This window comes from Astatotilapia calliptera, chromosome 2 (assembly GCF_900246225.1).
Source record: "Astatotilapia calliptera chromosome 2, fAstCal1.2, whole genome shotgun sequence".
In the NCBI taxonomy this organism is placed as follows: domain Eukaryota; kingdom Metazoa; phylum Chordata; class Actinopteri; order Cichliformes; family Cichlidae; genus Astatotilapia; species Astatotilapia calliptera.
In genome coordinates, this window is record NC_039303.1 from 21,861,911 (window position 1) to 21,887,644 (window position 25,734).

Here is a 25,734-nt window from a genome sequence, read left to right on the forward strand (position 1 = left end):
TGCAAATACCTGAAGTCCAAAGAACAGTAAAGAGCCAATCAGCACACTCCAAACTACTCAAGATCTCAGGAACATCAGATAAAAGAAAAGTTGTTTCATAACATGCATCATGTGATCCCAGAAGTCAACAAAACTGGAAAACACAATTTTCTTAACTGTAGAATAACATAAATGAAGGTAATAGCACAAGCTCTGGGGGGAGGAGTCCTAATCATTTGGGGCTGTCATGACGACACCACATGGCTGCTGTCACTTCTGGCAGAGGGCTGTGTTGGACACCAAATCAATCATCCCTGACTAATCAGAGTTAGGCTTCATTTAAACAGAGTAATGAAGCTGTAAGAAAAAACAGAAAGGAGAGTGGCAGGAGTCAGAGTCCCGCTCTGTCTGAAGAGGAGCTGTGTGCCAGGCGGGCGTCTTAATGTGCTCCGTATGTGGAATGTGATCTGAGGCCTGCAGCTTATTTTGATCCAGTGCAACACTTGCTGATATTTCCACTTTGCTGAAAAGTTACTGGTGGTTAGGATTTTGAAATATACTTTGGATTAGGATTATGAATGAATGCTTGTGGTTTATAAAAGCATTAACAGGTTGGACCCAGTATATACACTGCATAGCATTTCAGTCAACTAGAGTGAGGGAAATTTGGCATTTAAACTTCAATATCTCCTTAGAAAAGCTCACGAGTAGAGCTTCATCATAAAATGTGGGTACCACTTTTACTAGTTTTGACTGACAATCCATTTCACAGCTTCAGTTTAATACAAGACTTTATTAATAGATTATTTCAAACAGGATCAGCACATCTATTATATAAATTCAAAACAAAAATACTCAGACATTTCCAAGATACAGTCTCTGACACAGATGAGCAAAGCTGCTTCTGGTCAGCTCTTTGCACAGACGCTGACTTTAAAGCTGTGTTAGGAGGCTTCGGTACGGGCTACACATGCAAAGAGACTTTGACTGGTCCCTCGGTCAAATAAACATTGAAACAAAACCGTACAAGGCCACAAATGATCCAGAACCCAACTATTACCCAAAAAAAAAAAAAAAAAAAAAAGCCTTAAAAAAATAACATAACCAAGGAAATTCTGAACATACTTATTAGTTTTATAGAAAGAAAATACTAATTTAAAAAAAAAAAAAAAAGAAGAAAAAAAAAATCGGCATAAGAAGTTTAATGTTTTTTTTCCTCTTTTTCCCGCAAATGTACACATGCATGTATTTTACTGCATGTACTGTGTGTGTATGCCGAGCTTCAGCAAAGATAAGCCTCTACAAATAACAAAGTGTTTGATTACATAGAAGTCCTGAGATTTCCTCTTTCCTCCATCCAAAGAATCAAATTCTAAAGGCAAACATCGTGGCCTTCCTTATTAAGTGCTTCTGTGCAGTGTTGTTTTTCCTGTATTTCTGCAGTGTCAGAGTTCGGCTCATTCTGAATGAGCCAAGGTCAGGCTGATGTTTCGCTAAATGCAAAGGAAACAAAGATGGCTCTTAAGTCCAGACGGATAACTCAAATGCAGTGTTCTGCTTCCTGGAAGCAGGAGCCCGTTGTTATCTGGGTGACAGGGGAGGGCTGGAGAAGCAGCCAGAGCTGCGAGGTGATTGGAAGTTGAAGGAGTGGGAGGGAGAGGTGGAGGTGGGAGACACCTTGCGTGGGCTACTCAAGTCTCCATTATGGAGCTTCCACAGCAGCTCCTCGTTCTCCATGGACAGACGCTTGTTCACCTTGGACTCCTTATGAAGAGACTCCTGCAGCATGGCCTGCTCTGTCGACAGCTGCCTGCGGTGCATCAACACAAGACAAGCGGAGGCCTGAACAAAGCTTTTCATCGTATACAGTTTTTTTAAACTGGGGTGTACTGTGACAGTCACTTATGCTGCAAGGCTAACCTGCTCCAGATATGCAGGTACCACGTATGAAAACATCACCTACCGGCCAATCAGTTCTCTGGAAATGGGGTCAGCATTCCGGACAGATTCCCTTGACCTCCGTATGCTGAGAGGAGGAGGATCTAAAATTCTTCAGCAGTGTCTCGTGTCTTTGTGTTTCTCTGACAAGTTTCATTAATATACACATTCTTACACTTGATTCCTTCCAATTTTACAGTTTTAGGTTAATATATTAATGTTTCTAAGACATCCTCGGACATCTGCGCTGCACTTTATATCACAACTGACTTTATGTCAAATTTGGACACAGACTAAAGGCCTTTACACACCAGAAGCACAAAATCTGTATAAATATTTTATGTTTCAATAATATTATTTTGGACACCTATTATTATTTTTTCCAAACCAAGCTTGAGTTTTCAGATTTTCTGGATCCAAATCAACAGATGTGACCAATCAGATCACTGTACTTGGCAGCAAAGTGCATTCACAACTCAAATATGCAACGATAGGAAAATAGTAGATGCACAGATAGATGCTGTCTGGGTCAGTCGACTCTATAAAATAAAGTCTCTGCTTACTCGGATGTGCCCCCAGCTCTGAAAACAAGAGCTCAAACTGACATCCTGAAATATGTACACGAGCAAGCGTGATGCAGCTTCATCTCCTGGATGAAACCATGAAATTATCACTGCTGCCTTCTTCTGAGAATTACTTTATTAATTTAGCAGGCCTCTTCCAGTGTTAATGACCGAAGTGCACACTTTAATTTAACACACACACACACACACACACACACACCTGAAGTGTGTGTGTTTTCTATATTTGGATGAGTTTGAATCTCAGTAACTTCCACCTGAAGGCATAAAGGTCAGTTTTGCAGCCCTATTTGACAAAACGTTGGGATGCTGTGGAGGCCCTGTGAGTTGCGTTCACAGACAGTCATTTCTAGACATGCTTGTGAGCATCACAGAATCAGGCCTGTTTTTAATGCTGTGCTCACCGACGGCCTCAGCCATACAATATTCCTTTTTGGCATTTTCCTTTGTGCGGCAACAAAGATAAGACAAAGCATCCCAAATTTTATTTGGAATTAGGGTCGTAAAAGCAATTCCAAAAAAAACAGTTCTACAACCGCACTGACCTCCTCAGATGGAAAAGGGAATATGAGTCACTTTTCGATACATATTTGGAATCTTTGTGAGTAGCTGCGGCACCAGGATGGTGGCGTGATCGATAGTTTTTGGAATAAAGTGGAGGTGCATTAGAGGTTAGGAATTATATTGGCACACAGAAAAAAGCTTGGTGTTCATTACACTTAATGAATGCAGTAATTTAAAATGAGTCTGAGCTGAGGCAGCTGTTCAGGTGCTTCACTCTGTGGAATTAATCACTATGAACCCATATGGTGGACTCTTACCTTGAAAGAGCAGCGTGTTTTTCCATGCGGGCTTTGAGGTCTTCGTTCTCTTGCTGGACTTTTTTAAGGCTCTCGTCTAACTTTACATTTTTCTCTGTCTGGAAAAAAAAAAATGAATGAAAAGAGCGAGTTTAAAAGGGAAAGTCTCAGCAGCAGTGCTGAACTTTAAGTTTCTTTATCGTCTGACCAGTTTGTCTATCTCCATGAGCTTCTTCTCCTGTTGGTGGACCTGTGTGTTTTTGATATCCAGCACCACTTTGAGACTTTGTAGCTCCTGCTCCAGATACAGAGTGTGAGGGTCCTTCTGTGAGTGAAAAAAAGTAGAGGGAAATTGCTTAGGATCCTTTATGAAGATAAATAAATAAATAAATAAATAAATAAATAATAACAGACCATATATGGGTGGGGCGGTGGTTAATGAAGCACTCCATTACTGATCATGTGTCGTTTTATTAAACTGCTCCTTGTGCCATTTTTTTCTGAATAAGTGTATTAATAACAAATATGGAGTGACAGGTAATGTGAGGTAGTTAGCCTAAATAACTATGCTGGAGGACAATACAGAGTACAGTTAGAGCCACTTTACATTAATGAGGAGTGGCGGCCTTACTGTACAACAGCACTGCAGGAAAATTAACTCTGGGCGGGGGAATCTAGTGCATATGTAGCAGAAATTAACTCATTTCAATTCATACCTATTCATACAGTAGAGAAGAGTTAATGAGGGTTAATTACTGAACAAACACAAATCATTGCAGACTTGAGAATGAAATCCTCTAAGAAAATATGAAGACATTTTTGCATCTGTTCCCATTTTATCTTAAATCTTTCATGCTCAGGGGGAAACGACACTAGAGTCACAAGATGCTTCTGTATCAGATCTGAGCTATAATAAGCACAGAGTACCTGACTGTTTTCAGCCAGCTCTTTCCTCTTCCTCTCCTCAGCAGTTAGCCTCTCATTTAGAGCACTATTCTCCAAGGTCAGCTCCTCAATTTGACTCTGTGGATGTACAGCACAACAAAGTCTGAGCAAACCATTACAAAGTAAGCTACAGTCCTGTTGTAAGATGACTTAAAAGAGCAGAAGAGGAAGCTCACAGAGAGAGAGGCTTCAGCATCTTTTAAGGTTTTGTCCAAAGCCTCCAGCTCCTGGTTGTGGACTTTCCTGAGCTCTGAAAGGTTTGCAGATTCCAGTATCACAAAATGAAATGAACACAATGAAAATGCATGGAATAAAAACAAAGACAAATGTTCCAATATTTAATGCCTGCATTATGCAGGTGATGAATATATTTGGATTGTTCTCTCACCTTCCAGTGACATCTCATACTGCTGTTTAACACACTGCAGCTGTTCTTCATGGCTTTTCTCAAGGTCCAACTTCATGGCTTCATGATTTACTTTAAGCTCTTCAATCTTTAAACAGAACATAAAAGTCAGTTAATTTTCCCCACAGGATTAAATAAAATTGACTACTAGACTAGGCTGTAAATCATCTTAAAATTTCCCAAAATAAGAATCAGAAGGTGCTGTAGAGACAAACCTGCTGCTGCATGACAGTTTTGGACTTGTCTGCCTCTTTCTGGTAGGCACAGTGAACTTTGTCCCTCTCAGCCTGGTAGTAGGCCTGCAGCCTCTGCTCCAGCTCAACCAGGTCATTACGGTGCTGTTCCTGCAGTTTGTGCAGTGCATCCTCCAGAGCAACACGCAACTCTTCATTCTCCTTCTCCAGATGCTCAGATGAATGAACAGAGGAAACTGGAAGGATAAAGTTTTATCTTGGTGAAAGCTGACAGCTTGCATTGTATTCAGCTACTCTGTTTATTAAATATCAGTCTGTACAGCTGCAAAGTCAGAGGAAAATTTTCATTAGTAACTGTAAGAAATCTGATGTGCCCTCTAATAAAAGCCTTTTTAGCAAAGTCCTCGTTGATGCGAACATGTGTCACCAAATGCTCTCCAAAAAGGAATGGAAAAACTGACTTTCAAGGGGAGGTGCCTGCACACTTGAGTGCTGATGCCAGCTACACTGCATGTCAATTCCAGACACAAGAAGAAATAGAAATGAGTCCAAATTCTTTCACAACATCTCAAGGCAGATTTCTTAAACCATTTCCAAGATGATCATTGGCCATTTTATCCTTTATTTGCCATTGATGGCTTTTGTTTTCCATCTCCAAATCAGCCTGACAAGTTCCAAACTGTTTCCACTGACAAGTGTTTATATCTGGGCTGAAGTGGGTGAGAGAAGCAAACTCCATAAACTGTCTGCAGCTCAAGTGTCTGTGCACAAACAGTGCAAATATCTGTCAGCTGGCAGGTCAGTCAGTGCACTACAGAGAGACTGCGATAGTGTTAAGACAGTTATGAAGAACAAAAACTTCTTCCATGTCAAACAGGCTGTGCTCCTCTAAAATCAGAATACTTTAATAGTTCCTAAGGAAATTATGTGGGTTACAGTTGATCCAAAACAAGAGTAACAGACTGAACCAAATAATACAATAATGTATTGTTTATTGTACAACTAACACTAATAAGAATGACAAAAAAACCCCTCAAACATTCAGGACTTGCAACTATGTGCACCTGCAGCAGTGGCTGTCAAATGCTGAATCCAGATGTTGCTCTGTAGTGACACATGTGTGGCAGGTACAATTTGATGTTCTCAGGGTGTCACTGCACAGTGGATGTTTGTAGATCATTTCCAAACAAAAGGTAATCTTCCAAACCAAATGAAAAAAATAAATAGAAAAATAGAAAAAGGAAAGTCAAGGAATTACATTTCATTGCCTGAGAATGAGGAGCCGCCTTATTCAGAGTGGAATAATGGCAGCAGATCCAGGAACAGATGACAAGCAAACGAAGGGACAATCTATCAGGCTTTGGCACGTATAGTTCAACAAAGAGGAGCAAAGCATTTTGCAGTCATGTGACCTTAATGTCCAAACCCCTCCACATAAAACACCTTGTGGCTCAGAGTCTGGGTGAGATGGGGTTTGGAAGCAATGCAAAAATACCATCAACAAATTGCTCCTTGGATAAGTAGAGAATCTGTAAAGTACACATACAAGGAAATTAACTAAAAGAGAGACAATATCCCTAGAATAATTCCAACGACTTCACACATCCAAACAAGTTTACAAAAAGTCTGCCTGAGGTGAATGTAGCTTCCCAAAGATGAAGAATGTGTTTCAGTGCAAATACAACAGCGCTCAGCATATAAGAGCAGTCATGTGGAAGTCCCGCGGCTGTGAGGGAGGGGCCACAGTACTACTGCTGCCTGAGGTAAAAGAGATAAAGGCTGGTGTGTGAGCCATGTTTGAGTGTGCTCGGGCCTGTTTGACAGCACTTAAGCTGGACATAAAACATGGATCACTCTCTCCAAGAATTCACAAGGCCTCATGTGGTGTGGCATTCCACCAGCCCCTCCTGTGTGGGTTCAGAGGTCAGACTGCCACGCTGTGGGAAATGGAAATCACTAACAAAAAAACTAAACGTAACCAACTACTTGCCTTGGCAACTGATTTTCAGTGGACAAAACAGTTAAGTAAAGAAAGTGCTGAATGGACAGTCTGTGTGGTCAAAGCTTTATCTGCATCTGGAAATGATCATCTTTAGTCATGAAACACATATAAAATTTAACCCGTGACAGCAAACAGGGCATAGCATTAAAGATAAAGTCAAATCACCCTTAAAGATTTCCTTAATTTCTACCAACCTGAACAAAAATCCAAACCTAAGGGATTAAAAATAAAAATCCAGACAAAGTAACTAAATGCAAACCCTGCACCAGCAGAGTTTCTTTACACAGCTAAACACTGCAAACACTTAACATGAAGCCAAGGTGACCCAACTTACCCAGCTCTTCTCTAAGATTGACCAGCTCCTGGGACAGCTCCCTGCACTGCTGTGTGGCTTCATCACGCTGCAAGCAAGAAAAAGGTAAACAGTCACACACACATACTCGTGCATTTATTTCTGCAGCTTTATTCCAGCACAGTAACAAGACTAAATTGTGACAGTCAAGATTACAAAAGGGGAAATGCAAGTAATGCAATCATCCAATTACTGCAGTTTTCCTACTAAAATACTGCATTTGAAATACACACAAAAACCACCAAGAGCAGCAGCAGCCACAACAACAACCACCACCACCAGCAAACGCAGCTAACAAGAAAAAGCCAGAACAAGTGATACTGAGAGGAACTGAAAAAAGAAAAGAGAGAAGAAACTCCCTTACTTCTCTCTTTCTGAGTCAGTTTTGCAGTGGAAAGGCTGTGCTGTAGCTGCAGTGCTCCTGCAAGACTTCAAACTGACGCATAGATGATCCAAAAACTGTTTATCTCCCGTCTATTACGTTTCACTTACTGTCCCGATTCACATCAACAACCTGACACTGTGCACAACACACCGAATACCTGGCATTATTTAATTATGGATATGAGAAAAATCAGGCAAGTAAGACAAGCCAAACATCACCTCACTGATCAGTTTACATTAGCAAATACGTGTTCACCCTGTCCTGCATCTATTCCTCACTGCAGAGTGGAACAATGTAGAAGCTAGTTACCCTCTCTGCAGCGCAGGGAGCACTAAGGCATGCTTTGCTGCCAGAACAGCCCATTGTCCAGCCTCAGCCAGAGGCTTGGGTGCTGGAGTCCCCCCCCCTGCGTACTCCAGGACAGACAGTGGTCCAGGTGGGCGCGCCACCTCCTCCCAGACTGCTCTGACTACATCTGAGGCAGGACTGAAAAAGCCGCTTCCCCTGGCTGTGGTGAGTGACTGCAGAGTGCATTACCGTATTCCATCTAAAATAACAGAAGGGGCAGGCTACAGTGTGCATGAGAACAGCCTCCTCAGTGAGGTGAGGTCACTTTAAGACAGCAGTAAAGGCAGCCGGAGTGGAGCAAACAGATAAATTCTTCAGAGCTGTCTGACATCAGGCTGCTGGAGCAGGACTTGTGCTGTGCAGTGACCTACCCGTGGGATACATGGAGAGGCTTCATTACCACCATCCCCCACTACTCATCCAAACAGATTAAATCACCCCTCTGCACAATTATATTACATCCTGCTGTAGAGCTACAGGCTGCACAGGCACTGTCTTCCTATAAGGTGATGATACAATGCTGTGACAGAGGAAATTTCCAGCTTCTGTGTGAGCAACACGATTTATGTTCACTGACTGTAAATCGTGTTGCTCACCAGCATTCAAATATTATTTGTTCACTAGCTGGCAGTATAGAAAATGTCTACAGTTAAACTTGTTTTCCTCTTTGGTTCACATCAACTACAATGCAGCAGTGCCCTTTTATTCTTCTTTATTTACATGATTTTCACCCAGAAATTGAACAACAACAAAACCCCCAACTTGCTACCATGCAGCCCTACAGTGTAAGCAAAAAATCTCCTTCATTATCCAAAATACAGATTGTTTTGTTAGGCAGTGGATGCTTTCGCTAATTTAATTTGATATCATTACTCAGCACAAGCCTCTGCACTGCACAACTCTTATAGCCCAATCCAGAGAGGAGAAATGTCCCTTGTGTATACAACTATGATCCATGTCAGGTGTAGGATGACATGAAGCTCAACTGAGACCATGACTGATGTAGATCACGTTCCCGTCTCCTGGAAATATTGAGACTTAACAAGCAAACATATAAATAGCTAAATAAATAAAGGTCGTATTTTTGATTTTTTGTAATGTGCTTCCATTTCTGTGCTAAGAGGAAACCAGTCTTATAGCATTTCTTTTTCACCCTGTCAAAACAACAGTCTGGTGGGGAAAGTGTTAAGAGAAGGCATGGCAAACACCCCATCCAAACAGATGATAAGAAACAGTCCTTGCTTAGCATTTGGCTGCTGTTCATAACCATATCAAGTCAACAGCTGGGGCATTCTCACAGTGTCAGGGCCAGGGCCAGCTAGCTATTCTTGGTATGATCAGTGACCACCAGATTTCAAAGCGTATCTGAACATTAATACACCCGACATTCAAAAATCACTAGATCTGTATCGCACAACCTCAGTGACTTCAGATTACATATAAAAAGGCAAGTCCCTGCGTCTGATATACAGCAAGCATTAGCATTAAATAGTATCATCCTATAGGGGTAGCAAAACGAAGCAGGACATGCAATAGTTAAAACTGACTCAGTGGGAGGAGACTTTTGTATTCTAGAGGAACGAGCGTGTTTTTAATATTTGTTGATGCATTCAGTTTCACAACCCAGCCGTCCAAACAGAGGGGAATGAGGCAAAGATCAGTGACACAACATCACACACTGTGCCTCATACCAGCTGTCACATTACATCACATGACACGAGCAGCGACTTAAACGTATTCTGCTCCAAATGTCTTCCTCATGACTGCACCGAGACCACATGGAAAAAAAAAATCTGTTATGTTTTCATGTAAACAAAAAAAATAAGTTTTGATTTAAAAATATTCACAAGCTACTAAAATAAATATATATAAATCATTTTGAAGCCAATTTCTAGTGCTCATCACCAGGTGGACCACATCCATTGTCAGGGTTAAAATTCTGGTTAGACTGAGGCTGTCCAATGAATCAGCTTCTCAGATACAAACTAATAATAAATAAATAAATAAATAAATAATGATCACTTAAATTTAATCTTTATAACTTATCTGTGCTACTGGACACTGGCCTTTCAAACTAAGTGAACCGAAAGAGTTTTAGCCATTTTGTGGGAGCATCGGGTAAGTAGGGAGAAAGAAATGGTGAGAGTTGGACACCTGCACCAAACTGACTCCACCCCGAATAAGGAAAGGCATGACTCCATACTTCAGGAACATGCTCCACCTTCTGGCTTTTATTTCTGTGGGGAAGAATTCATACTGCAGATCAGTAAGAACTAGAAGATGTTTCCACAAACTAGCAGATAAACTTCAGACATTATCCAAAGTAATGAAAAATTAATTCAGGGGGAAATAATGTGCAGTAAACCACACAAGCTTTTAAAGAAGTTATTGCTGTTTTTTTGATTGGTTAGAATGATGAATCATGTTAAATGGAGACAAAAATGTTCCCTAGACTCGAGTCCTCTGAGGTTTCTCTTGGCCAAATATGAACTCTGTCGTAACTACAGTAATGATAAATTTGTCTGGTGTCAAAATCTGGAGTAAGGCAGAAGTAAAAGCAGTTGCTGACATTAAGGCCAAAGGAGAAAAAACTTCAAAGGTGACTGCATGCATTACAGCTGAGAGAAGCAGTGGCTTCGTTTTCTGAAAATACTGTTAGCTGCAGAGCGCCCTAACTACACCACAACAAACTGAGCTTACAGCACCGTGGTGCTAAATGAAGATTTACAGACACAAACATATCAGCGTCTGACCACTGCAAAACACAAAGTGACCAGGAGAGAACAATCCTACCAGACCAGACATTTTGCCACTGATGCATAACATATGATGTAATCAAACAAGGGCATTACTGAATCAACCCAGAGAGCTGAAACACTGTGTCCTGCAGATAGTACTTCTTCTCTTTAAGAACACATGGATTCAAACAAAGAAACAATTTCACTCACATTATCTACATAGTTTTGCTCTGACAACTAAATAAGGCAGTTTGATGGTTGGGTGGAGTACGACTATTAGGATAGATGCGCAAAACAGTAATGCCATTAAGTTTCCCCTCTGTCAGAACGCACGATGTGATGTTACAACACTTGTAGTTATGATTCAAGCACAATGGACTCATGTATGTGTAGAAAAATTATTAGCTTAATATAAAGAGCAATATTTTTTTATGTGTTTTACTGGAACGTCAAACTCACTGCTCAACAACATTAGTTTCTACTCTAAACAGATGATCATAAGAAACTACTGTGAGCTGAACTCACTGAACTTGGTTAATGATTGCCATGTCTCAAAACTAACAAAATGTGTGTCATAAAATATACTTTAAACTACAAATGAAAGTGTTTTTATGAAATAAATCAATTCTTACCCCAGTCAATGTTTGCTGCAAGACTATGGAGAGTGCTTCAAATCTACAGTTACTGGCTCTCAGCAGTCCTTTGAGCTGCTGGACGTTCTGGTTTATTCTGTCAGCTTCTGTAAGACTCGCTGGCACTGCATCCTGAGGCCTGTTGCTCTGCTTCTGTTGTGATGCTTGCTGTTGGTGGGAGCCAGCTTTGGATTTGTTCTTGTCCACTGTGGGAAAAAAAAAATACAATAAAATAAAATAAGGACTTTAGTGTCGTGACAACCCCGATCATCAACAAACTCCCCTCCATAATCACTGCAGGTGGTCTGACAATACAGTATAAATCACGACACTCATGTCAGGCGCACATTTGCAACAAGGCCCGAGTCAAAGCACTTATGCATGCATCTGTCCAATCAGGCAGTCTGATGAATCCCAGCGCTGCTCCTCTGATGGCCCCGAAGGGAAAAATGGAAAAAAGAAAAAATAGATTCACTGAATACAATTAGATTTTAGTCTAGTGCTCTGCAGGCACTGGTCTCCAAGGACAGCTTATTTTAGCAAGGCCAGCGTTGATTTACATCAGCCTTATACATACATCACTGATATGCAACAGCTACCATCAGTTCACATCGTTTACTCTACTACAACAGAGGAACACCTGACTGAAAATTTCACTACACATGCTGTTTTGGGGGAGGAAAAAAAAGAAAAGAAAGAAAAGTTCCAACATCAATTACAATGATACTAATGGACATGTTTATATATCATGCTAGCTCTTAAGAGACAGTTTCATAACATAGTAGTGAAAATAGCCTGGGACATATCAGGAATCCTAGCTTTAATGACTGGAATATACTGCTACTACATGCAGCTGCCTGTGGGACTCATTACTCTGGGACTAATTATCACCTTTCAGGGGTAAGCCTCCCTCAGGTTGATGTTTAGACATTGAACAATAGTCAATAGTCAATATACATTTTTTGAATTAAGTCACATTGATCTTGAACTTGTATGTAAGAGTGTCATTGTTGAGTCAAATTAAACATTCTGATAGCAACTCATTCATTAATCAAATTTTGGAGGGATGAAATCGATGCAATCTTGCTTTGAGAAACTAGAGTTATATAAAAACAGATTCATCATTCTGCAGCCATAAAATGTTGGCGTCATAAAGACAGACTTGAGTTTTCAAAGCTCTGTATCCGGATGTGCAGCTTACTTTACGGCTGCCAGAGTAAACTGTTCAGCACGAGCGTTGGGCACAGCCTTTAAGACAAACAAAACGCCTGTCTTGTTCTGCAACAACTACATGTGTTACAACTGTTAAGACATACTGCAGCATGGGCGCTGATTTAGCTCAGTGCGTTGAGCGGGCGACCACATGCCATACGGCTGAGAGCGGTCGGCTCGGGTTTGAGTCCGACCTGCGGCATTTTGCTGCATGTCTTTGCCTCTCTCTCTCTCTGCCCCCCGCTTTCCTGTCCTTTCTTCACTGAGGCTATCAAATAGCCAAAAAAAGGACATACTGCATCATTCACGGAAAGATTCTAAATATTTAGATGTTTGGTTAGCAATTGTCACCATCGTGTAGCTGGAACCACAAGACTTGTGATCCTGACTAAGTTATGTTTATAAAAGACTGATGTTTGGGACTCAGATGATTCAAGACCATTCAAACATTTTTTCTGAAATAATAGAGATATGTAGTTAAAAAACCCCAACACGTTTTTAAATTTCCAAGCTTTTGTTTTCAGTTTTAACGTCTTACAAACATTCCGTCAGACTTCAGTGTCTACACTCTCTTTTTTGTAAACAAAGCTAAAACATGAAACACTTTTTGGCCAAGTATTTCAATATGGATTTTGTTCATAGTTCTGATATCTTTTTAATGTTGTACTAAATTGAATTGGAACTCTAAAAGTGTGTTGCATGTTTTGAACAAACCTAGCAGAGGTTTGTTTGAATTACAACGCCCTCTGCTGGCTGGAAACTAGAACAAATAGAGAACATCTCAACTTCACCAACATGTTATATAAACGTGCTTGTATAGAAGAGAAAGAAAAAAGATTATCTACTGTATCATATGCTTCATACATTTACACATTTCAGGCTGTAAAACTATGTTTCAGTGAAGCATTCACTTTTCTCCTGTGATGACGACCCAGTGTAACACTAATACAAACTCAAAACATTAATGAAATATTCAAATATTAACAAACGTATTGTCAGGGAGTCACTATTAAACCTTTCTATAATGCTTTAAAAGCATCGTGTCACTTTTGCTTTACATAAACACACAAATCTGCACCCACATGACATTTAATTTCCTTTACATAAGCACATAATCGCCTTCTTTGTCTACTACTCCATAGCAACACAGGACTTACAGCTATTCTCATCCAAGTGTCTAAATACAAAATAATGACAAGCTTCTCATTTCACTTCAGACTCAAAGAAGGATAACTGTACCACTCTAACTTCTATACTTAAACAGAGAGATTTAATGACTCCACAGCATTGTGCTCTGCTGGTGTGAGGAGATATCACATCATAGCACAAAGCATGATGGATGATGAGACCCCTCACAATCAGGGGCTTGTTACAGTTCTTGGCTGATACAGTAAGGGGCACAACTCTAATAGTATGATAATGAATGAAAATAAGAAAAATGCACGAGTTTTAATACTTGTGAATCAGTGATACAGTAGCAGATTAGAACTTAAAAAAAGAAATGATACTATTTAATTACTAGAAGGATACAAAGTGCTTCCGAAATTGCTTCATAAAACAAATTTACCACATTTGAGAAAAAAAACAAACAAAACAAAACAAAAAAAAAACGTACAAAAGCTTTAAGCAAACATGCAGTTCTACAATTACAACAAGACTGCCATGGAGTCACTTAGACATAAAGAACCAAAATAACCCCGGCACATTTGACTGAAAGAAGAGTCTCAGAAATCCCAGGAAGCATGAAAGGGAAGTGGGACATTTGGATACATAATCAATGCTTGAAGATAATATAAACAAACACTGAATGTCAAAGACTATTACAGTTTTTGGTTAAATCATTCTTCAATTTTTCCATTCCTAGCATACTTCAGCCCAGGGTCACATGCTTTGGAGCCATCTGTATTGCCAATTAGTATATAGCTAAAAATGGATTTCATAAACTGACACCACATATCTACTTGAAAGGCAAACTGATTGGCTTAAATACAACAGCACAGAAACTGCTCAAAATGTCATAATAACACTGACAACAATATTTAACACCAAAACAACTGACAGACCTGCTTGGAAAACCACAGTGTTCTTCCTGCATCCTGAGAGCAGCTGAATATTTCGGAGTAAACCTTTGGCTGTCAGACGCACGTGGATGTTGGACAAGGAGAGCTTCGGCGACCATAACATCTCAAAAACAATGCAAAAGAACCAAAGTCTTCAGCTAACAGTTTGATTTAAAAATCAAAAACCAGTTTCACGATTCAGATGGTTGGTGCTAGCTAAGGACCACGAGCTGTGGTGCCTCTCAGTGCATCATGCCTCAGGTAACAGCAGCACTGATGAGGTCTGATGGAAAATTACTAAATAAATCAATAAAAAGCAGTAGTAACAGCTACTCCACTGATATGGCCTTGAAAAAAGTGAGGGCACCCAGTTCGGCATGGCAGAAGTCCCAACTCAAAATTAATTCCCAGCTGTGAACAGTACAGGGTCAAAGCCTGGCCATTGGTCGTGGCACAGTCTGAAAGACGTGATAAAGGCAGAATGGGGGGGGAAGCAAAAATCTCTTAATCCTCTGTAAAGTCAGCCGTCAGCTTTTCACAAAAAAAGCACAAATCTCCCAAAGTAAAGCAGCATCTCCAAGCTGGATGATGGCGGTGCTGTAGCACTGCCAGGATGCCAGGGGAGAGAGTAGAGGGGGTGGGGCTAGGGAGCATTAAAACGGGTGGGAGGAGCAAGCATGAGAACATCAGCCAATGGGAATTTGAAGTTGCCAAGGCATTACTCTATTTCCCTGTGTCCCTGGCAGTGGGATAGTAATAGATAACAGGAAGCTCATGGCAAGGTCAGTATGATGACAAATCAGGTTTAATTTAATGTGTGTTCCAGTTTAGCTTCTGCTCAAAGACACAATCCACTGACACCATAAAAGACAGCAAGAGATGAGAAGCCCTGAAATTTCAAGCACTGCGTATGAATCACAGCGAGCAACTCTCAAGTTAAAAGCTGGGTTGACTAATATGCCACACGTTCCTCGCAGCAGTGGAAATATGAAATTGTTAGTCATTAGTAGACAGCACACTAGCTTGTCTGCACAATTTGTTTGCCTGGTCTACGTTGTATTTATACTTACATATAGATTTCTTTAAATAGCAGCTAGATCAGTCGATAAGGCATGAGTGAGGACTGCTGTCCTAGGGGTGAGGAGGTCAATTATTAGAGAGGGGCTCGGAGTGGAGCTGCTACTGTTTCATATTGTAAGGAGCCAGCTGAGGTGGCTCAGCTATCTGACAAGGACGCCTCTGGGGCATCATGTTCGGGGCATATACTACTGGGAAATGGCCCCGGAGTAGAACCAGGGTACCCTGGACAGATTTTTCTCTGCTGCCCTGGGAACACTTTGGTGTTTCTCCAAATAAGCTGGACGAGGTGGCTGGGAGAGAGGGAGGCGTGCTCCCCCTACGACTCAAACAGAAGCAATTGGATGGATTGATAGTTTAATAGGTCTATAAATGTAGAAAAGGAAAACTTCATCTGTTGCTGTTATACTTTAATAGTATATAATGCACTGTGTTAGTTTTGGTCCGCCACACTATCAAATGGAACAAAACCTACACCATGCTGATGTTTAGTTTAGACTTAGAAAATACAAACAAGGACGTTAAAAATTCTGTAAAATACAGAGAGAATAAAACGAGTCTTACCAGATCCAACCAGCGTTGATCGAGCAAGTTTTGCAGAAGCTGTCTTTAACAGAGGACCAATTATAGAATTTGATGCTCCTTTTCCAGTGGAAGCAGCAGGCTTGTTTACCGTAGACAAAGCTGTTACAAGCAAAAGATCCAGGAGAGAAAAGAGGCTGGAGTTAATCTGACCCATAATGAAGGTGACACACTGCCTGCTGAGTGAATGACAACTGTGAAACACAAAACTAGTTTGAGGAGGAGACAGTTTAATTTAATCAAGACTAAACAGTGCTTATCAAGCATCGTTACCATACTATACAAACTTTAACAGATTAGGTCACATTTATGAAGGTCATTGAAAGATAGATTTAAAAAAAAAAAAGAAGAAGAAAAAAAAAAAAAAGAATGTCCTGTTCAAAAAGTGATCAATTGTTATTCAAAGAAGGCTTAAATATAATCACATGTTACAATGAAAGACTGCGATATGTGTGGCGTGTGGTAGTGTGATCCTACTTGGTCCAGTGTTTTTCCCAGAGGTCGAGATGAGCCTTGCTTTCAGTACCACAGATTTGAATGGGGTTGTTTTGTGTGCAACTCCTCCAGAAACTGTTGGAGGCATTAGAGACATACTGGTTAAATACTGCAATGTATGTCATGATGTTCTGGAAATTCACTGGGAATTAGTATAACAACCTTTGGCATCACTGGTAGTTTGTCAGAAAGTCATTTGAAGCCATTTAGAGACAAAGAATATTTTAGTTCTAGCATGTGCAATGTAGAATGTAACAATGTAAATTAAGTATTGGAAGAGTGTATTATAAGGAATGTTGATGACAAAATGACCAAAACAATAGCAAAAAGAACTGAATCTACAATTTTTAGCACGCCAAACAAACGGTTATGTCATCCAAATTGATAAGATCCCAAACAGTAAATAAGTCACCATGGCAACCCCACTAATGAGTCAGCTGCCAGCCCAACTTACTTCTCCACAGATTTCTCTCTTTTCCATTAAATGCAGCTAACAAAGGGATGATGCAAAAGCGATAGGATCCAATGAGCAGGCAGGTCAAGAGAGTGAGGTCACAGCTGGATGCTGCACTGCCTTGTGTAAGTAAAGAAGAACTGTTGAAAACATGAGCTGGAAATTCCGTCCAGGTGCAGCTTCGAAGCCCAGTGTAGCCAGCCATTGGTTTTCAATCAAAAAACAGAAGAAACGCTCCTTTGAATCCACCTCAGACGGCATCAGTTGTAGTGTATGTCTGCTCTTTCTCCTCCAGGCAACACTGCGTGTGAACTAGAGTGGAATAGGAGCCGTTGCCATGACAACCAACAAGGGGGTCCCCGACTTAGACAAATATATTCTCTCAGCCAATCAGAGAGCTCTATGCTGTTGAGGATTTGGGAAGCTCACATCAAAACATTGCTCCATCTATTCATGACACATCAGTACATTCTGTTTGGCTGTTCAGAACTCCAAAGCAGATAACCCTTACAATGAAGATCATTTTCCCAGTTTCCTGGGGTTCCGTTCATTCATTCAGCTTTATGTTTAACATGTTTCTACATCCTTTCAGAAGAAATCAGAAAAATCTATGTTTAAGATGTCAAGCACCTATAATCATAGCAGAGGTGGAGGATTGCAATCAGAGAAAGACTGCCCAAGGGGAGATTCCAATCCTAGCCAGGGCAAAGTAGGTCATCATCCTAGCCACATGTGTCCTTAAAAACCCTCCAATAAACATCATGGCTAATCCCAGAAACCAGTTCATAACTGTTTTTATACCTTTATATAACAGCATACTGGCACTATTTCTAGAAAGAATATCCTATTTCTAAAAGCGACAGAAAATTCTTAATAATCTCACCTTGTGTATTCCCAGAGCTTTGGGATAGCGCATGCTGAACACTGGTTTGAGTAAGGCTCCTAAAAGGCCCCAAAGTCCTGTGTGGTAGTTTACTAACAGGGGTGGACCGAGGACCTATAACAGAGGGCTGAGTGGGAGTCTGAGGAGGTTGTAGTCCATTGACCTGGGGCTCAATGTTGGCTGCTGAGGCAGATCCCAGGGATGGCTCTCCTATTGCCTGTGCTCTCTGACAGCCTGGGGAAGGAAATGAGGTCAGCAGCATGAACCTCTTTATTAAGGATAAGCTCACTAATACATATAAAGAGTCATGTTCTAGGTATTTTTGATGTGTCAGATCCAGATAAAAATAAGGATATTTTTAAAAGTTAAAGCTAAAACCACATTCAATTGCACAAAACTAGAATGCGAAAGTGTGACTACTTTCAGTTTTAACAGTCACTGAAACATAAGTTTGGGAACTTTGCAATCTTACCAACTCTAAATATTTAAAAATCAAACAATCCTAACAACAATCCATAAACAAAAATGCTGTAGCTCAATTTAAATTTAAAGCTGTGTGTACAGCTGAAAAATGACAATGTCATTGGTCATGACATTTTACTGTACTAAAGGTCCAACTGGTTTAAATATTGTCCTCCTTTCAAACCATTGCTAACCTCAAAAACTCCCTTTCCTTCCCCTACTTTCCAGTTTGCAGACCGCTTCCCATCAGATGAACAGTCTCTCTCCTTTCCTCAGGATTCATCTAACAATAGCGCTGAGCAAGCTGTCCATTTTTGACAAACACCTGAATAATTTGTGACAGACTTTGCTCAATGTCACCCTCTAGTGGAAAGGAAATGTCATGACAACCTAATTCTAGTATGAAAGCACATTGAAAAGTAATGAATTTGCAGTCGTTACTTCTTGAAGTATTGGGTGAATATTATAAATATTTATAGTCCTGCTTTATCAGTTGGACTACATGCCCAACTTCCTGGAAAAAAAAAAAAGAAAGAAAAGAAACTGTGGTGCTTTGAGCCAAAAGGTTAAAAAGGCCTGTTACACAATTCTGTTTACATAACATCGAAAAATCCAGTTAAGAAATCCCTAGGTTCTACTTTTACAAGGCATTGACTGTGGCCTCCTGTCTAGTATTTTAATGCATTTATAGGTGAACTTTGGCTTCCTCAAGACAATAAAGAATAACTTTTAACATTTCTGAACTGTTGCCACAGAACAAGTTCAACATAACAGGTTTAATCAAGCAAACATGACCCATACCTGTAATGCTCGTCTGCTTGGATTGAGGTTTCCCTACAGCTTTAGGGGTCCTGATTTCATTCATCCCCAGGGATCCCAGTCTCTGCCTGGCTGACAAAGTGGTTGGTCTGGGACTGGCAGGTGGAGGTTGTGAAAGTGGTGTTCTCCTAGCAAGTCTAGGGGATGGTCGCCAAGGTACACATCTAGTCTTACCATCATCCAAATGAGCTCTTGCTGACTCTGCCTGAAAAGAGAACAATTCTTCACTTAGTCTGCAGGTCTTGTGCATTTGGCCCAGATGGACTACAACACACAAGAAAAAGCCCCCTGTAGCCCCCCCCACCTCTGACACTCATACATATTCACCTTCAAAATCAATGCTCCATCTACTCACCACGAGGCTTATTTTCTTGACCTCTCTGGAGGAGTTTTGAGTAGGGTCCTCGGAGTGTATAGCCTGTTTATTCTGGGAAGAGCAGCTCAGGTTCTTTGCTTTGGTTTGTCTCTGGTGGGTCTTGGCTTTAGTAATGTTAAAACTAGCTGAGAACTTTAGAGTTGTTTGCTTCTCCTGAGGTGTCCTGGACGCTGATGATGAACTCTCAGATGAGCAGCGAGGCCATGTCTTGAAGACAGAAGACTTGTCCTGACCCAAAGATGAGCCTGATCTGGCCACAGCTTTGTTTGACACACCCTTCTTTGGAGTTGGTTTGGGGCCACTTTTACCCGGGGATTTTTCTAGGGATGAGAAGCTGCTCTGGCTGCAAGCGTGCTGTGCTGAGGTTTCGGATACTTGGCTGGAAGAGGGCCCCTCTGTTTGAAAGCTGGGTTTACTGCACTGGCCTGCTGGGGTTTCTCTGCTCTTGCCCTGGCCATCCACAGCAGTATGCTCACATGACTGTGTCACTGTTAATCCCAAATTAGCAGCTCCAGCATCCACTTCTAACTGTCCATCATTAAATATTTTACTGGTGGCAGAATCAGATGTAGTGCTACTTCTTCTCTTGGCAGGAAACATACCATTTGGGGTTCTTCTCAGGGATTCAGTACGTTTATTCCCCAAATTAACTTCTGGCACTGAGGTTTGCTGTGGATCTCTTGTTACGACTTTGGATTTTACATGACTGAAGTCAGGTTTGGGAAACCTTTTAATTTCTATTTTCTTAGCTTTTCTTGCTGTAGGTGGCAGTCCTGGGTCTAAACATTGTTTATTAGTGACAGATATTTGCTGCTGTTTAACAGGGTGACATCCTGGGCTGCTCACATTTCTAATGCATGGAGACGAGGGGAGGCCGTTTATCTTGTTCTCAATGTTTTGCACCGGAGTGGAAGTGCAAACACCCTCATCAATTTCCTGCGTATTTGACAGAGTGGACACAAAGGTCTTGCCTTGTTCTGGTGTAAATGCCGCTGAAAATGGGGGCAAAGGTTCTGCTTCAGCACTGGTACAGTTTGCCTCTTTTCCACAGTCTGGAGAGGTTTCACAGATGAACGTTGTGAAAAGCCCCCGTTCATTCTCATTTGGCAAAGCTACAAAACAATTCGATGTTGCCATTTCATTTTCCTCATCGAGGAGCTCCTTGTTGTCTGCCTGAATGAAAGTCACACCAAGACAAGGATGGCCTGTGTTCTCCTCTGAGACTCTCTCTGCGGGTTTATTGCAGACGCCCAGAATAGTGGTCGACAGCAGGTTCGATACAGCAGGTGATTCTGGTCGACGTGCAGCTGGAGAGATGGATGATTCCTCCAGGGAAGAGACTAATAAGAGTGACTGGTCCTCCAGACAGAAACTATTGCTCCTCATTACCATTTCCCCAGAGCTCAGAGAGCAGCAGTCATTCTCATTGGATCCCCTCCAGGATGCCCCACATGAACTCTGAGACATTACAGTATTGTTACTTTCATCCCCTCTGATCCTAATAAAATCCTCCACGTCTTCATTGCTCATGAGGCTCAAGTTTTGTTTCCAGAAATTAATGCCATCATTCACAGGTGTGGCAATGAAGGTTTGATTCAAGTTTGAAGTCACACCACAGAAGACATCCCCATGTGTTAAGGTGGTATTGTAAAGGTTATCCACAGGGGAGCACTGACTAAGGCGATGTTCGAGTACATTAATGTCAGCAGAGCTGCTGGCTCCTCTGACATTCATGTACGAAATACTACTGCTGGAGTCAGGTGACACAGGCGTGGATGGGTGAGTCTCAGATGAAAGGATCAGCTTTATGTCACTGTGAGGTGGAGGCACCATGCTTTCAGGTTGGTCACTGGCCATGTTTAAGAATTCTGATGGGATTTTATTTCTTGTGTATCCCAAGTGCTGAACAGCTTCAGTTATGGGTTCAGCTGGCAGCACTTTAGCCCATTAAAATCTGATACCAGGGAAGGATTTCTGTAAAAGAGGAGAAAAAGAAACCATTTTGGTGAAAGCAGCACCATAGCCTGTCAATACATTTGTATGTTCAAAGAACAGCATAAAAGCACCAACATACACTGACCAGCCACTTCATTATGTACACCTGTTTAACTCCTCCATAAAGCAAATATCTAATAAACCAAGAAATTTGACAAATATTCTGAATTTCAACCTCAGCATCAGAGTGGGAATGAAAGGCAATGCAAGTGACTTTTAACGGGACATGATTGTTGATGCCAACTGTGGCAACAGTAACCCAAATAACTCATTACAACCAAGATAAGCAGAAGAGCAACTCTGAATACACAACTTATTGAACCTTGAAATAGAAAACAACACACGATGCCACTAATGTCAGCTAAGAGCAGGAAACTGAATCTACAGCTCAGCAAAACTGGTGAGCCTGTGTGAACAACCAACCCAAACAATTTGTAATCTTTTCAGCATGATGCATTTTATATTTAAACTGAGAACTGCATGAAAATATCACAGTCAGTGTTGATGTCTCTGTAGAATCATGATTTCAAAAATGGCTTCAATGCAAGGATGGACCAACTTTTAGGAGGGATGTTTTTACTCTGCCGTGGCTCGTGTGAGAGTAAAAACATGAATGAACTGTCTCGGCAGCTTTGCTATGCACTGTTGTGTTTATCCAAGCAGGCTGGATTGCAGAGCTCGCCAGCCACGACTACAAAATCCACTGGGGTACAGATGACAGGAAAAGCAGACATTGGGTCACCAACAACTTGAAAATGCACACACAAAGAGCTTTTAGCATTGCTATTGCTTTTAAGAACAATTAACACTTGGATGTACACAAAGATAAAGTCATACAGTCTACTAGCTACTTTTAAAAAACATCCTTACTGACTTTTTTTACATTTTGTTTCCATCATTTTCATCCTTTTAATGGGAAAACATTGTTAACTTAAGTGCCCGCCACCCATTGTTGGGAAACGGCCTATAAGCCTTTGGCCTATTTGCGTATTTTAGTGCCAAGATATTTTGCAGCATTATGAAAACAATCCAGAAAAATGACCCTTTTCTTTCCCTGTGCAAAGACCTGGCTCTTCTTGAAGTATGACACAAGTTGGCAGTTGCACAGACACCTGCAGATTATACAGATTTTTCTTTTTTTAAATAAAAATATCTCAATCACCTTAAAAAAGGTTCAATGAAGTTACATTTATTCAAATAAAGCACTCTTTGAAATGGGAAATCCTATGATGACACATAGGATTGAACCCTCAAGAAGTCAAATCACAGCCTATTTCTTTGAAGAAACATGGCGTTATATCCATATCCTGCCTCGCCTTCAATATCAGAGCTGAAAAAATTCCAACAGTTTCAGTGAATCTTATCAGCACGATCAGTGGTCAAAAACTCGATGAATGTGTTTGTTTAACAGGCAGAGAGAACACACCTTACTGTACATTGCAATCTCTACAATGAAGTATAATATATAGCCCTGACAAGCTGACGTGCACATTGAACTGTGGAAGTGCACCTTCAAGGCCAATGACAAAGAGCAGTTGTTTTGGTTGTTACAAATAAGCCTGGGCATGGCGTATTATGTAATGTGCTGACAACCTGACGATGTTTATGGGTAAATAAAACCAAGAGATTCAAGTTACAAGACACTGAGACAGTGAACAGAAATAAGGAACAGTCAAAGAAGGAAGCACAACTGTGTACAAAGATTTAAGGAGAGGTACTCGGCTACAGTATAAACTAACTTTCAATACCTCCATTTGCATCCTCTGCATCCAGAGATTTACAGTAAGAAAGAAAATATCTTTAGTCACCTTTTAAGCTTACTGTATTGCACTTTTTGTAGCTCCATTCGCCTCGTTTTAGCCTTTCACAGACAATCCAATTACTACTTTCCTTGCAAAGTCCAAAATCCAGCCAGCTAAGCAGGCAATTGGCTGAGAGTCTATCGCCATCCCACCGCTCCTCTGTCCTCGTGTTCAGAATCAGCCGTGCATCAGTAACATCACAGTCTGAGTGAGAGTGCCCCCCGACCCCCCATGCAGTTGTTAGCTTCACTTCTTTCACTCCCTGAGGTAACGTGATTGTCCTGTAGGCCTGCTGCAGAAGTGGATCATCAATCCATCTAACCAGCTCCTGTCTCAGACAAACTCAGTAACTTAGCTTCACACTGCTCCGCCTGTGCAAGCATGCAAAGGTCCAGCTAGAGGCAGTGCTCACTGCAGAGGTTCATTCCCCAAGTTCACAAAAGGATCAAGTGAGGCAGAGAGCAACACGTTACCTTATCCATGCCGAGGGGAGTGGCCATGGGCTGCCAGACAGACTTGGCATTCACTGTTGCTAAGCAGCCAAAGTCCCTCTTTTATGAGGGAATGGATCAGGCGGCTTTTTTAGCAACGGATAAATGAAAAGTAGAGCAGAATGATGTGAGGCCTAGCAAGAGGAGAAAGTTGCACTATGAACGTTTTTAACCGTACATCAGTATTGGAATTTGCATTCAAACTCACACAATGATGGCAAAACACAGTTTTCAGTCTGACAACATCATTCTTTGATGACACAGCCAACTTGACACCTGATCCTGAAATGACAACAGTGATGTGACACCAGAGACTGAGACCACCAAGACCCAAGCTATTTCTGCTTAATCTATACAAGGCCTGTGACCCGAGACACGGCAGTCCAATCTTGACTTGAGATGTAAATCATGGTATGGAGCACAGTTATTAACCCCGCTCTTGGTTTTAAGAGTCCTACAACTTTTAAATCCTGTTGATCTTGACATAAACATGATTGGAGCTTTTTAAAAACAACGAAAAACACTGGTCTTACACAACAATGCAAAAAGTTAAAAGCAGCTTTAAAACACAAACATCGCAATGTGTTTGATTAAGGGATCCATTTAAGTGTCTCTGTTCTCCTTCAGAGCAATGTAGTGCAAGTTACTGCCTGCAAATTAAATTATACATTTAAAAGTTGGAGTGAGAGCAACAGAACAATGCTTTTCTGTTCACGAAGCCCCTCGGGCACGGCATACAATGCCCCAAATGGCCTTTTCCTGGTTGACTGGATCATATCAGTATCACACAGAGAGTGGTTATGAGTAGCAGGACCAGCCATCAAAAGCCCAGTCACTGGACTGTCCAACACTAAAACAGCAAGCTCTGTTCAGGGAAAAAGGCTGGTCAGACAGCCCAGGGGAACAAAGTTAAACCAATGAGCCTGTGCAGTCTGCTCTCTTCAAAGCAATGAGCAAACACCAACTACACAGAGACATGTCCATACTCACAGAAAGCTACATGTGGCTGAAATTTTAACAACACTAAGTCCTACATTGTGCCAACTGAAAGTTTATCATAAATTAACTTATTCAGGGGTTATCAAAAATAGAATGAATCCTGCTAGGTGGCGTTTAGAGAAGCACTATAATTCCCTGGCCCTTTCACACGGATGGTCATTAGTACAGCAACTTCTGATCAAAACATCTTCGACCCCTGAACCCGACGGATATCCATTCGTGTGTGAGGCCTCCTCCAGCAGTCACTCAGGTCTACAATTTCTTCAGGAGTAAACATAGGATGTTGCTACAAATAGCAAAGAAAAAGCTCATTGAAGTCGCTGTGGGGTCTACGGTCTGTTAGCAGTTCTCCTCTGACTGTAGTTACAAAATGGTTCAGTATATACAAGGATTAACTTCAACGGCTGGCCAAAATGACCAAACAAAGAACGGTTGACAAACAAGCCGAGGCGTTTAGCGTTAACATTATTTTCTATTGAAAACAGGTGTAATTTTCGATACCTTTAATTTTCTAATTACATATTTACAAAGAAGAAAAACAAAAACTTTTTTACATTCTCTCCACCTTTTAAATCATACTGTAGGCAAGTGAGTTCATAAAAAGTACTTTCACAGAAATGTCAAAACTTGCTAGCTACCTGTCACAGGGGCGAGCAGCAGCGACGGGAGCGAGCGCTCGAGGATTCGGTGGGCAGTCGGTCCCACGTGCTCGTTTCTCCCCTTTTCA

At 41.1% G+C, this 25,734-nt stretch overlaps 1 protein-coding gene across 5 annotated transcripts; it reads right to left on the bottom strand.

Moving 5' to 3' along the window:
* Positions 1 to 1,164: 1,164 nt before the first annotated feature.
* mtus1a (microtubule associated tumor suppressor 1a) lies at positions 1,165 to 25,710 on the bottom strand. Of its 5 annotated transcripts, none has more exons than XM_026187800.1 (15): positions 25,646 to 25,710; positions 19,700 to 21,694; positions 19,327 to 19,549; positions 18,064 to 18,297; positions 16,709 to 16,801; positions 16,214 to 16,333; positions 11,301 to 11,506; positions 7,180 to 7,246; positions 4,865 to 5,079; positions 4,632 to 4,737; positions 4,420 to 4,493; positions 4,226 to 4,321; positions 3,507 to 3,623; positions 3,320 to 3,417; positions 1,165 to 1,789 (listed from the first exon to the last, which is right to left on the bottom strand). In XM_026187800.1, the coding sequence occupies exons 2-15, from the start codon at positions 21,575 to 21,577 to the stop codon at positions 1,561 to 1,563; spliced, it is 3,756 nt and encodes a 1,251-aa protein (XP_026043585.1). In that variant the 5' UTR covers positions 21,578 to 21,694; positions 25,646 to 25,710; the 3' UTR covers positions 1,165 to 1,560. The 5 variants fall into 5 exon arrangements, with proteins under 5 accessions (XP_026043585.1, XP_026043596.1, XP_026043593.1 ...); XM_026187811.1 differs by lacking the exon at positions 25,646 to 25,710 and adding an exon at positions 23,991 to 24,098; XM_026187808.1 differs by lacking the exon at positions 25,646 to 25,710 and adding an exon at positions 23,524 to 23,950.
* Positions 25,711 to 25,734: the final 24 nt, after the last annotated feature.

Coding starts and splice junctions, on each gene's coding strand:
- mtus1a (XM_026187800.1), bottom strand. CDS start 21,577: ATGGCCAGTGACCAACCTGAAAGCATGGTGCCTCCACCTCACAGTGAC. Junction 5,080..7,179: donor CAATCTTAGAGAAGAGCTGG/GTAAGTTGGGTC, acceptor TTATCCTTCCAG/TTTCCTCTGTTCATTCATCT. Junction 3,418..3,506: donor TCATGGAGATAGACAAACTG/GTCAGACGATAA, acceptor TTTTTTTTCCAG/ACAGAGAAAAATGTAAAGTT.